The following is a 12,521-nucleotide window of genomic DNA, read 5'->3' on the forward strand; positions in this document are numbered from 1 at the left end:
GAGCAGGTGAAGAAGCTTCTATAATTGTTTCCACTCATGTGCCCTGTCCATTCTCTGAGGGCAGCTGGGCTGCAGGGGCTATTGCTGTGGTGGATGGCGGAAGCTACAAGTAGGAGGAGAAAGATTTGATTTCATCCACACAAAACTCTCTGCCTGGTGGCTGAAACCTTGACCTGACTGTGACATAGAATCACAGTAACATGAAGCATGCAGGCTTGATAAGCCAAAGTACAGGGTTTAACATGCAGCAAGGATTTTCTCCCACCACATTTATCAAGCTCTAAGCATCTAAGTTGACAGAGGAATCAGGCAGCAGTATTTTCTGCCTCTGTGTCAGCTTGTCTTTGACAGCATCCACATCAAGAGCTTCCAGACAGTGGAGGCTAGTGGAGAGATCCTGCATTAAAACAGTGGCATCAAAGAAAATGGTGTAGTGGAGGGATTGTGAGCTCTAGGTGAGTGGCTGGACTTGGATGTTCTTCAAAGGTCTCTTCCAACCTCAACAGTTCTGTAAGTGTAAAAGCAGCGTGACAGTGGTTTAGGGGGAAGCTGGGGTTCCTCTGTGCCCATACAAAGACTATACTAGGAGAAGAATCAGAATCATTTTCCAGCACCAAAATGAAGAAACAAACACCTTACAAAGTTAATGTCAAAACAAAGTTAGTAATTGAATTCTAAATGGCATCCTGGCATGCATTAAGGAAAGTGTGTCCAGCAGGTCTAGGGAGGTTCCCCTTGTCCCTCTACTCTGCCCTGCTTGAGACCACACCTGGAATACTGTGTCCAGTTTTGGGCTCCCCAATTCAAGAGAGACAGGGTTCTGCTGAAGAGAGTCCAAAGTAGGCTATGAGGATGACTGTGAGGCTTGAACATCTCCCCTATGAAGAAAGACTGAGAGAACTGGGGATGTTTAGTCTGGAGAAGAGAAGGCTGAGAGAGGATCTTATTAATATCTACAAGTAGCTGAGGGGTGGGTGTCAAGATGAAGGTGATGGTCTCTTTTCAGTGGTACCCAGTGACAGGACAACAACAGGTACAAGCTAGAACACAGCAGGTTCCACCTCAACATGAGGGAATAAACTTCTTCACAGTGAGGGTGATGGAGCACTGGAGCAGGCTGCCCAGAGAGGTTGTGGAGTCTCTTCTCTAGAGACTTTCAACACCCATCTGGATGCATTCCTGTCTGGTCTGCCCTAGATGATCCTGCTGGCAGGGGAATTGGGACTCTGATCTCTGGAGGTCCAACCCCTACCATTCTGTGCCTCTGTGATTTTATAATGACCACAGGCTCACTATTGTGTTTGGCAAAGAATACTTTCTAACTCAACCCTTTCTGTGCTGTGTTTCCCTAAAACAGATGAGCAAACTTGTTTCACAAAGAATACAACTTCAATGCTAATGGTTTTGTAGATGTGGACAAACAATCCTCCTTATAGATCCAAGACACTTCCCTGTATCAGACTGCAATGAAAAATGACCTTAGAGCATTCAGTCAGAATGTCACTAAATAGGAAAGTGATAATACCAAACTATGTGGAAAATAGATATAAACTGGTTATTGCATGGTGTTTGCCCCTAATTGCTACACTTGGGTTCCAGCAGTGTTAGTAACATGGCACAGGTTCTTAATAGCAGTGGAAAATTCTGATTTGAATATGGCCTTTATCAGGTAAATAAAAAGCACCCATTCACTTCAAGCAAGGGTTATTGCCTCAGTCTGAAATATTTTTACTGTTCTGCCTGATGTAACAACACTCACTCACTTATACACAAGCTTAATTAAGTGCCTAGCCACTAACTAAAGTACTTCTGGCTGAAATTGTGTTCTATGAGACTCAGTGTACAACACCAGGAAAGTGTGAAGGTCATATGTTTACACTTGTTTAAGCACAGGTTGTGATGAGACGCTGCCCAGCAAACAAAGAGAGGTCTGAAATGTTCCCTGTCCCTTCCTCTGTGAAAACCAACAGTAATGAGTCTCATTTTGTACCTGAATCTTTATAGAATTTATGACTCAGTTCCTCTACTTTTGAGGACAAGGCAGCCACTATTCTGCCTGAAGTAACTGCAAGAAGTAGCAGACTCTTAGTTCAGTAAATTACATATTAGGAGCCTGTAAAACTGCAGAGCTTTTGTGAGCCTTGGATATGAATTCTGATATAAGAGTTAGGATCAGCAAATACTGAGCCTTAAGTCCCATCTGAGGTTATTGTGTGTTGGTTTTAACACCTAAATGCAGAACTATGCACAGAAACTGAGCAAGCAGTCAGTTGCCTGGAGAAACTCTTCCCTCATCAAACTGCATTGTGGACACTCCTGACTGCACACTGGGGCAAAATCTGAGTGTGCAAGAACACCTCTGCACGCTCTCAGGCCCCACTGGAAGGAAACACACACATGAAGGCAATGAGGGAAACACAGCCAACCAGCCAGCTGGGACAGCTGGGGATAATGGTGGCGAAAGACAGCCTCAAGAAGGCAGGAAAAATGGGTTCTGCAAGCTCATAAATCTAGACAGGCTGTGTTGGCTGAAATGAGAGTGGTGTAATCCAAGACTCCTTATCAAATCTGTCAATTTGCCACGAGTTAATTGAAGCTTTGAGCCAGAGCGTGCCAGTTGGGTCTGGACAGGAAACCTGCAAAGAGCTCCACCACAGACGATAGCATCTGCTGGAGAGCTGCGGCTGGGTGCACAGCGGGAGCAGGGGCTGGCACGTAAAGCAACACATCACAAGCAGGAGATCAGTGGAAACAGAAGAAACTTGTAATCAGCTCTTTGGGCAAAAGAAATTTCTTTCCTCAGAGATACCCTTTCAACACTTGGTGCCCCCTCTCCTGGTGAAAGGCTTTGTGGAATGGTGCAAAATGCAATGTGCTATTTTGACAAACCTCAAGCACACCTCGGTGAATACTACTGAGTGTGAACAGTTTCTCTTCTTCACCTCAAAGGAATAACTACAGAAATCCAGATTTCACTGAGTGTGAACAGTTTCTCTTCTTCACCTCAAAGGGATAACTACAGAAATGCAGATTTCACAATGTTTGACTCAGCATATATATACATTAACATGCTTAGGTCCTTGTGACACTGTATTTTATCATCATTTTAGCATCACTGCCAGACAAGAATTAAGTTTTCATTTACTTGGATAAAGTACCCCACAAATTGAGGTGAAGAGGGCAGCAACATGTTGCAAGTGACACAGATTCACAAAATGGGTTGGGTTGGAAGGGACCTGAAAGATCATCTTGTTCCAGCCCCCCTGCCACGGGCAGGGACACCTTCCACTAACCCAGCTTGCTCAAGGCCTCATCCAACCTGGCCTTGAACACCTCCAAGGAGGAGGAATCCACATGGGCAACCTATTCTTGAAACCCTTACAAGCAACGTGAAGAAATGCTGCTGGTGTGAGATGATCTGATTTACCTCACTGCTGTGACTTAGAAACTGTTACTCAACCAAGACACCAAAGTTTCATTTTATTGAGAAACAGTCCTTCCTCTGCAGAAACCTCATGGAAGTTTGTGATGAGTCCACAATGCACTCTTGCCTTCTCCTTTACTATTTTTCAAGTGGGGCAAACAAAGTAAAATCAATTTGCTACCTACTTATCTTTTTGTGTACCTGTGGTATTTCTTGATGACATGGAAAAGAGTAGCCAAAACTGTGTGAGAAAATCACACAGTTTACTACTACCATGCTTACTACTTCCCACAACTACAAATCTGTATGAGGAGTATTTCTATGAGAGCAAATCATCTTGAGCAAGTGAATTAACAAGTGGACTGTAACTCAGTTTCATTACAGTAGGAACATCTGCATCATCCTGACAACCACCTTTCCCATCCTCAGATGCAAACTGTTTGCTTCACACAGGTTTTGCTTGGGGCCTGGGGAGGGACCAAAAAGCTCACAGCAAAACCATGCAGGAGGTGGAACAAGTATTGCTACAGCAGTCCACCTAATTGCTTACTAATAGCAGCCTGCGCTCACAGGCTCTCTAGAGGAAGCCAAAGGAATCACCACCCAATTTTAGGCACTACCAGGTTTTGCTGAAGCTCTGGCAATTACCAATTGTCCCCACAATTACTTTTGTGGGCTTTTTTTTTTTTGCACCCACAAAAATATCAGCCTATCTAAAATGAGACCTCTGCTTGCACATGTAAAACAATGGCAAAACTGACTGTGGAAACAAATCTGTAAGGGCAGTTAAAATGTATACAATATCCACAACAGCTGGTTGGTAAAGTCTGAACTTTCATTTTTCAGTGCATGAGTGAGAGCATCTTCCCTGCCATGCCAGTTCCAATTACACGTGGTCAAGTCAACACTGAAGCTGCACCAACCAACCAGCCCATTATCATAGAATCATAGAATCAATAAGGTTGGAAAAGACCTCAGAGATCATCAACTCCAACCTGTCACCCAACACCTCATAACTAACTAAGCCATGGCTTCAAGTGCCACATCCAATCCCCTCTTGAACACCTCCAGGGACAGTGACTCTACCACCTCCCTGGGCAGCACATTCCAATGGCTAACAACTCTCTCTGGGAAGAACTTTCTCCTCACCTCAAGTCTAAACTTCCCCTGGTGCAGCTTGAGACTGTGTCCCCTTGTTCTGGTACTGGTTGCCTGGGAGAAGAGACCAACTCCCTCCTGGCTACAACCTCCCTTCAGGTAGTTGTAGACAGCAATAAGGTCTCCCCTGAGCCTCCTCTTCTCCCCTGAGCCTCCTCTTCTCCCCTGAGCAACCCCAGCTCCCTCAGCCTCTCCTCATAGGGCTGTGCTCCAGACCTCTCCCCAGCCTCATTGCCCTTCTCTGGACATGTTCAAGTGTCTCAATGTCCTTCTTAAACTGAGGGGCCCAGAACTGGACACAGGACTCAAGGTGTGGCCTAACCAGTGCTGAGCGCAGGGGCACAATGCCTTCCCTGCTCCTGCTGGCCACACTATTTCTGATGCACTCCAGGATATCATTATATACTGCTGTCACTGACAGCAAACAACTCAAGTCTCCCAAGCTAACTAGCCCCTTAGCATAAGGCTGGCTTAAGCCACTGGTTTTTATTTGCACAGAAATCAGGACAATACCCTATTTCACACTTCAAGCTAGTAAGAGCTAAAAGGTTCCCTAAAGTGCAGGCAAACTGAACAGTATTTTAAAGGGCTATTATAACCTACTTTTCACATTATGAAAATACTTAAGACAACTAGGCTTCACCTAGGATGCCCTGTCCTTGTTGTACAACAGACAAACAAGGTTATTTGCTATCCCAGCATCACTACAGGGAACAAGAACGGGACAGAAAACAAACAGAGGGAACAGTGACTACAGCATATCACAGTAAGCAGCAGCACTCTCTCAAGAGCATGAGCTGCCCAAATATTTTAATGGGTAAGGTAGTGAAGACCTAATAAAGGTATGGGGAAAAAGTGAGCCAGAGAATGTCTGACAAATGAGTGAAAGAGATGGGAACTGACAAGTTTAGACAGTAAAGGGCATTAAAAAAGAAAAGCACTGCTGTTGGAGATGGGAGAGAAGTGGGAAATGCTCTAGGCATGTCAGTGGCAAGGCAAGTTCAGCAGTGGGGACAGAGAGATTTAACCATATGTAAGCAGAGATACCTGCCTGTGTTCAGACATAAAGATTAATTTCAAACCACCTTCTTAAACAGAACTCTCTGACAACAACAGAGCTTGAGCTGGTTTGCTCCCAAGGCTTCTCTCTGGAGAATTCTCTGGAAAAGGTAACAGCATAGGGCTGGAAGGCTTCTGTCTTGCGTCCAGGAGAGCAAAGGCTATCTTTACAGTGAAAAAAACCCAAACCCTTTACACAAAGTCATTCACCACGTGCTGTTCAACTCCTTTCATTACTAGTATCAACTGTTATTTACACAATTGTGAGATTTACCAAGCTTAAGAGAGAACGGGTCTCTGAACGCTACATATTTGCATTTCTAAAGGTTAAAAGCTTATTATTATTAGCACCTGTTTTCTTAACCCTTAGGAAGTACCATCTGAGAGGATTTAGCTCCTCTCCTGTGGAAGAGGAGACAACTGGAGAAACAGAAGTTAAAACACATCGATATACACATCACAACACACGTTACCTCTTCTCCCTCCCCCAAAACAACCCAAAAAAACCCCAAAGCAAAACACCCCAGCACAGAACGGCCAGAAAGCAAGCAGAATGGAAATCGAATTTCAGCAGCAAGGAGTCACAAGATAACGTGGTGGTAGGGGTGGTAACTGCAGATGGGACAAACACTTTAATTCTATCATCTCTTGGATCTTGGTTTCTTAGACACACCCTGCTTTTCTGTTTCTTCTTCCCCACTCCTAGCAGGACTGCCACCGAGAAACGTGTCAAAGGTTGTTAAGATATATAATAACCATTTGGCTGACAAGTAATGGTCTAGGCAAGAAGATCAGCATTTGACTCTATCCAATATTCCTGCAGAGTTAATAGAAATGAATAAACTACTCTAAGTTCTGTGTTCATCCCAGAAATTACTACTTGGCTTACTCTAACGCTTACAAATTATCTAGATTTAGATGCAGAAAAGTGAATACAGGAAGCACTTAAAGAACCTCTCCCTCACACCAATCAGCCACACAAAACCCACTTCTGCAAGACTCAGAGGTACTATTTGCTGGTATTTTGGGGAAGCAGCAGTTTTATCTTTCCTATGTAGGCTCAAACAATCTTAGACACGGGTTTCTGCAGATCTATCCAACATGTGCCACCTACAGAAGCCATTACAAAGCTATTACGCAATTTTAAGGCTTATAAATAAAAACATAAACACTCGGCTATTTTTGTTCCCGCACAGAATACTGCACTCTGGTGCTGGAAGCATGCACGTGAAAAGGCGACGGTGCTGGAGGCACCAATGCAACCGCGCCGCAGATAATGTGACTTTGTCCTCCCTGAGCAACACTCAGCAGACACTTCATATGGGACAGCCACGCTCATCACCTTTAGCCTAGGGCAGGAAGCTCGTTAGTAATTTGTATTAACGTTTCCTGAAGTTTGGGGGTCCTTTCAACAGGACAGCTCGGATGGCTCCAACCCCGCACGCTGTTACCGAGCCTGCAGCTCGGTGCGCACCAGCCCCGGCGCCGGGAAAGAGGCGAGATCCGCACTCTCAACCTCGCTCCCGACCGAGCCTTCCCCGCCACGCCCGGTTCCTTCTCACCCCAACACACGCGCTGTCATGAGAGCAGCGCCGGGGACTCCGGTGGAGCAGCCCCGGGCCAGGCTAACGTCCCGACGCGGGAGGATGAGCCGCAGAGAGCGAGCAGCGGCTCTGCGCCCCACGCCGGCAGCGCAGCCGTTACCGGCCCTTCTCCCGCGGGGACCGCAGCTCCGGCAGGGCACGGGACGCCCCGCTGCCTCCCCTCTTACCACCGCCGCTGCCCGCCGCGACGGCCCCGCTCCCTCCGGCCGTTAAGAGGCCGCTCTAGGCGGGCAGACCCCGGCCGCAGGGCGCGGCCGTGCCCCCGACGGCCCGGCGAGAGGCAAGCGGCAGGTGCCCGTCCTTCGCGCCCCGGCAGCCCTCGCCTCGTCTGGCCCCCGCGGCCGGTGCCCGCTCTCACCCTGGCTCCCCGGCCACGCCGCGTACCACAACAGGGGGAAGACGGTGCCGAGGCATAGCGCCGTCAGCAGCTGCCCGGCCCGCAGCCGCATCTCCCGGCGGGCCGCCCGGCCCCACGCCCGCCGCCTCCTCCGGGCTCTGCCGCCCGGCCACTGCCACCGCCCGGGTAAGTACCGGCCGGGCGTGTCCGCGCCGAGCGAAGCTTGCCCGCCTCCCGAGCTCCGAGGGGCCGAGGCAGCGTGGCAGGGCACGGCTCGGGGCCCCACTCCCCACCGGGGCAGAGTCGCCGTGGGGGTTCCTACGGGGTGTAACGGTGACACTCGCGAGTTCAGTAACGAGTACCCACGCCCGTTCCCATAGCACAGCCCTCCCAGGACAGTGGCCCTCGCCAATCACAGAATCAAAGGGAGCTCTGAACATCTTCAAAGTCTAATCCCCCACCTAGAACACGATCACCTAGAGTAGATCACACAGGAACACGTCCAGGTGGGTGTGAAATGCCTTCAGAGATGAAGACTCCACAACCTCTCTGGGAAGCCTGTTTCAGTGCTCTGCCAACCTTACAGGGAATATTTTTTCCCCCTTTGTTTAGATGGAACCTCCTGTGTTCCAGTTTCTGTCCATTGCTACTTGTCTCTGGACACCACTGAGAAGAATCTGGCTCCATTCTCCTGACACTTGCCCTTTAGATATTGATAAACATTAATGAGATCCCTCCTCAGTCTCCACCAGGCTAAACAACCCCAGGTCTCTCAGCCTTTCCTCCTAAGCCAGGTGCTTCAGTCCCCTCAGCATCTCAGTGGCTCTCTGCTGGACCTTCTCCAGTAGTTCCTTGTCCTTCTTGAACTAGGGAACCTAGAACTGGACACACTATTCCAGATAAGGACTCACCAGTTCGCTAGGAGCCAAACTGAAAACCCTCAACTACAGCACACAAAGGCTCTGTTTTTACAGCAAAAACTGTCCCAGCTCAGCACTTAGGCAGGTACTCTTCAGCCCAAGTCATAGCATCATTACAGTTAGCAGTATTTTATTCAAAGCCAATGGTGCATTTGCTTGCATGTTGCTTATAAGATTGCATCAGGAAGCCAAGCTGTAGTGTACAACTAATACATGCCTTCAGCACAGTCAGATAAAGAAACAAAGCTATTCAGGTAAAGAAGAAGCAGGGAAAGCAGATGCAAAATCTAACCTGATGATACTCTGACGCACACTGGTACAGGTACAGCATCATGCTAATCATGGTACATCACTGGCCAATCATCATGCCCTGCTTTGCACACAGGTGCCTCCCTGTTGTGGTAGGCACACCTCTATTCCTCTTTAGGTCCTCAGCAATCTATAAGCAAACAAAAATATCAATCCCTGTTCAGACATCTTCTGTGGCACAGTTTATAAAGGGAAGGGCTATGGTACTCACCGAGCTTCCTGGAGTCTGACACAGCTTTAATACAACTGCCTTCTGTTTCAGAAGAAAAAAGGCCCTCCTTTTTATACCCGATCAACAGGTGGCTTTCACTTTGACATGTTCTCTACTTGCTCACAAATCTACCCACCCACTTCCCCTGTTCCACACCTGTGATTAAAAAAGCCCAAACAGTTTCCCATTCTGTGTTGCAAAGGGCCTGGAGCACCCCTCCCGCAAGGACAGGCTGAGGGAGTTGGGGTTGAGGCTGCAGAAAAGAAGACTCTGGAGAGATCTTATTGCAGCTTTCCAGAACCTTACAGGGAGATTACAGGAGAGCTGGAGAGGGACTCTTTACAAGTGTTTGTAGTGACAGAAAAAGGGGTAGAAGCATTAAACCAAAAAGGGGTAGATGTAGTTTAGATACTAGAAACAAATTCTTTACTGTGGGAGTGGTGACGCACTGCAACAGGTTGCCCAGAGTTGTGGATACCCCATCCCTGGAAGTGCTCAAAGTCAGGCTGTACAGGGCTTTGAGCAACCTGATCTATTGGAAGGTGTCCTTGCATGTGGTAAGGGGGGGTTGGAACTAGATGACTTTTAAGATCCCTTCTAGGCCAAACCATTCTATGATCTAAAGAACAACTTCAGAAACCATACTGGATTTGGTCAGCTGATAAAAGCCTGTTTGCTGTTACCTACTTTCTTATTATTACCATACATAAATTATGACCTCATAGTATTTTATACAACCTGAACTATAAAAATATGCTTTTATTATTAATGCAATATCTCTTCCCCCCCCCCCCCCCCCTTTTCTCTATTGTTTACTTCACAACTGCATCTCATCTTATAAGAAAACCTTTAATCACTTGGAGCACTGTTGCATAAAGCAAACCAAAACCCTAAAACACTGGTGCCCAGACACATGCACTGCTGGAGTTCTCCTGTGCCTGCTGCCTTCATAGAATCATAGAATCAGTAATGTTGGAAAAGACCATCAAGTCCAATCTGTCACCACAGACATCATGACTACTAAACCATGGCACCAAGTGCCACATCCGATCGCCTCTTGAACACCTCCAGGGATGGTGACTCTACCACCTCCCTGGGCAGCACATTCCACATTCTCTGTGAAGAACTTTCTCCTCACCTCCAGCCTAAACTTCCCCTGGCACAGCTTGAGACTGTGTCCTCTTGTTATGGTGCTGCTTGCCTGGGAGAAGAGACCAACCCCCTCCTGGCTACAACCTCCCTTCAGGTAATTGTAGAGAGCAATAAGGTCTCCCCTGAGCCTCCTCTTCTCCAGGCTAAGCAACCCCAGCTCCCTCAGCCTCTCCTCACAGGGCTGTGCTCCAAACCCCTCCCCAGCTCTGTTGCCTTTCTCTGGACACCTTCCAGCAACTCAACATCCTTCCTAAACTGAGGGGCCCAGAACTGGACACAGGACTCAAGGTGTGGCCTAACCCTGGAATAAGATGTGCAAGGGTTTTGGAAGGAGGTTAAATGTTTTAGACTTAGTTTACATCCCAGCAGAGGCCATTCTGCATTTTTGGCAGACTGCTCACCTTTACAAACTCTGCACAGAACATGTTGCTGAGTAACCTCTGATACTTACACTAAGCAAGGTGTTCACTGGACTAGTTCCATCACAGCAGCTTGTCCTCATGCTCCATAAGTGAATTTCTTGCTAAGATGATAATCTCACATTTTCCATGCAGGTTTCACACATCTGTGTGTAAGCAAGAGTGGAGATAAGATTGAAATAAACCTTTGACAAAAATACAGGCTCAGGAGTAAAACAAGTGCCGGATTATTCTGCACGTGGGTTGCGGCTGTGCCCTTCATCTACAAGGGCAGAAAATCAAAGAATGACTACCAGTAACCGGTAATAATTACTGCCACAGAAAGTTTCCTCTCTGATATTTCTGGCTAAAGTCCCCTTTTATTTGCCCTGCTGTCACCTGCTTTCAACTGTAGGCCATTAGCTTTCCTTGCACCGAGGTCTCCGTGAAGGTAATGCTGGAAGGCAACTACTGAACACACGCACAGAGAAATGAAGCTAGAACTTTTTGTAAGCTCCTGCTTTACATTTTTGACTAAGATAATTTATGAACTAACTCAACCTGATGACACAGAAGCATCTTGCAGGATTTAAGTACTAGCATCTGTGTGAAATCAAACATGCTCACTGATGGAGTGCTCAGTTCCACAAGGTATTCACAGTGAAGCTTGAAACTGTCTTGACTTGCTTGTTACATGCTTAAAATGATGATCCAGTTTGGAACCTAAAGAGAAGGGAATGCACCTGAAATTACCAAGTTTCATATAATTATTTCCTGCCTTATTTACAGCAGGTAAACTCTGTGTCTTTTTCCTCAGGAGCTATAAAAAGTGAACAACCTGCCATAACAATGCATACTTTCCTACTTTTAAATAAATAAGTGCAACTGGTTGCATATCACAGTATCACAGTATCACCAAGGTTGGAAGAGACCTCGAAGATCATTGAGTCCAACCTGTCACCACACACCCATGACTAGACCATGGCACCAAGTGCTACATCCGATCTCCTCTTGAACACCTCCAGGGATGGTGACTCCACCACCTCCCTGGGCAGCACATTCAAATGACCAATGACTCTCTTGGTGAAGAACTTTCTCCTCACCTCGAGTCTAAACTTCCCCTGGCACAGCTTGAGACTGTGTCCCCTTGTTCTGGTGCTGGTTGCCTGGGAGAAGACACCAACCCCTTCCCGGCCACAACCACCCCTCAGGTAGTTGTAGAGGGCAATGAGGTCACCCCTGAGCCTCCTCTTCTCCAGGCTAAACAATCCCAGCTCCCTCAGCCTCTCCTCATATGGCTTGTGTTCAAGGCCTCTCCCCAGCCTTGTTGCCCTTCTCTGGACACGTTCAAGTGTTTCAATGACCTTCTTAAACTGAGGGGCCCAGAACTGGACACAGTACTCAAGGTGTGGCCTAACCAATGCAGAGTACAGGGGCACAATGACCTCCCTGCTCCTGCTGGCCACACTATTCCTAATGTAGGCCAGGATGCCCTTGGCCTTCTTGGCCACCTGGGCACACTGCTGGCTTATGTTTAGGCAGCTGTCGATCAGCACCCCCAGGTCCCTCTCTGTTTGGGAGCTCTCCAGCCACTCCAACCCCAGCCTGTAGCTCTGCATGGGATTGCCGCAGCCAAAGTGCAGCACCCGGCACTTAGATTTGGTGAATGCCATCCCATTGGACTCTGCCCATCTGTCCAGTCGGTCGAGGTCCCTCTGCAGAGCCTTTCTACCCTCTAACTGACTAACATCTGCTCCTAACTTAGTGTTATCTGCAAACTTGCTGATGACTGACTCGACCCCCTCATCCAGATCATCAATGAAGATGTTAAAGAGGACGGAGCCCAGCACTGATCCCTGGGGGATGCCACTACTGACTGGCCACCAGCTGGATGTGGCACCATTCACCACCACTCTCTGGGCTCGGCCCTCCAGCCAGTTCCTAACCCA

At 47.6% G+C, this 12,521-nt stretch overlaps 1 protein-coding gene across 6 annotated transcripts in view; it reads right to left on the reverse strand.

The window, feature by feature from the left end:
* Positions 1 to 12,521, reverse strand: part of MGAT4D (MGAT4 family member D) — a 63,356-nt gene that overhangs the window by 31,662 nt on the left and 19,173 nt on the right. For 2 of the 6 annotated variants that reach the window (XM_068154030.1, XM_068154032.1), the window contains 3 exons: positions 11,200 to 11,295; positions 10,626 to 10,739; positions 8,795 to 8,941 (listed from right to left, as the gene is read on the reverse strand). Coding sequence is in view for 1 of the 6 variants with exons in the window: in XM_068154029.1 (XP_068010130.1) it covers positions 7,604 to 7,694 (91 nt within the window). In the remaining 5 variants the exon portion in view is untranslated. Of the gene's footprint in view, positions 1 to 7,603; positions 7,729 to 8,794; positions 8,942 to 9,022; positions 9,787 to 10,625; positions 10,740 to 11,199; positions 11,296 to 12,521 lie in introns of those variants that run through there. The other 4 variants (XM_068154031.1, XM_068154033.1, XM_068154034.1 and 1 more) reach the window with 4 other exon arrangements.

Source organism: Melanerpes formicivorus, unplaced genomic scaffold, assembly GCF_026170545.1.
Source record: "Melanerpes formicivorus ecotype bairdi unplaced genomic scaffold, bMelFor1.0.p_v2 SCAF_27, whole genome shotgun sequence".
Lineage (NCBI taxonomy): Eukaryota > Metazoa > Chordata > Aves > Piciformes > Picidae > Melanerpes > Melanerpes formicivorus.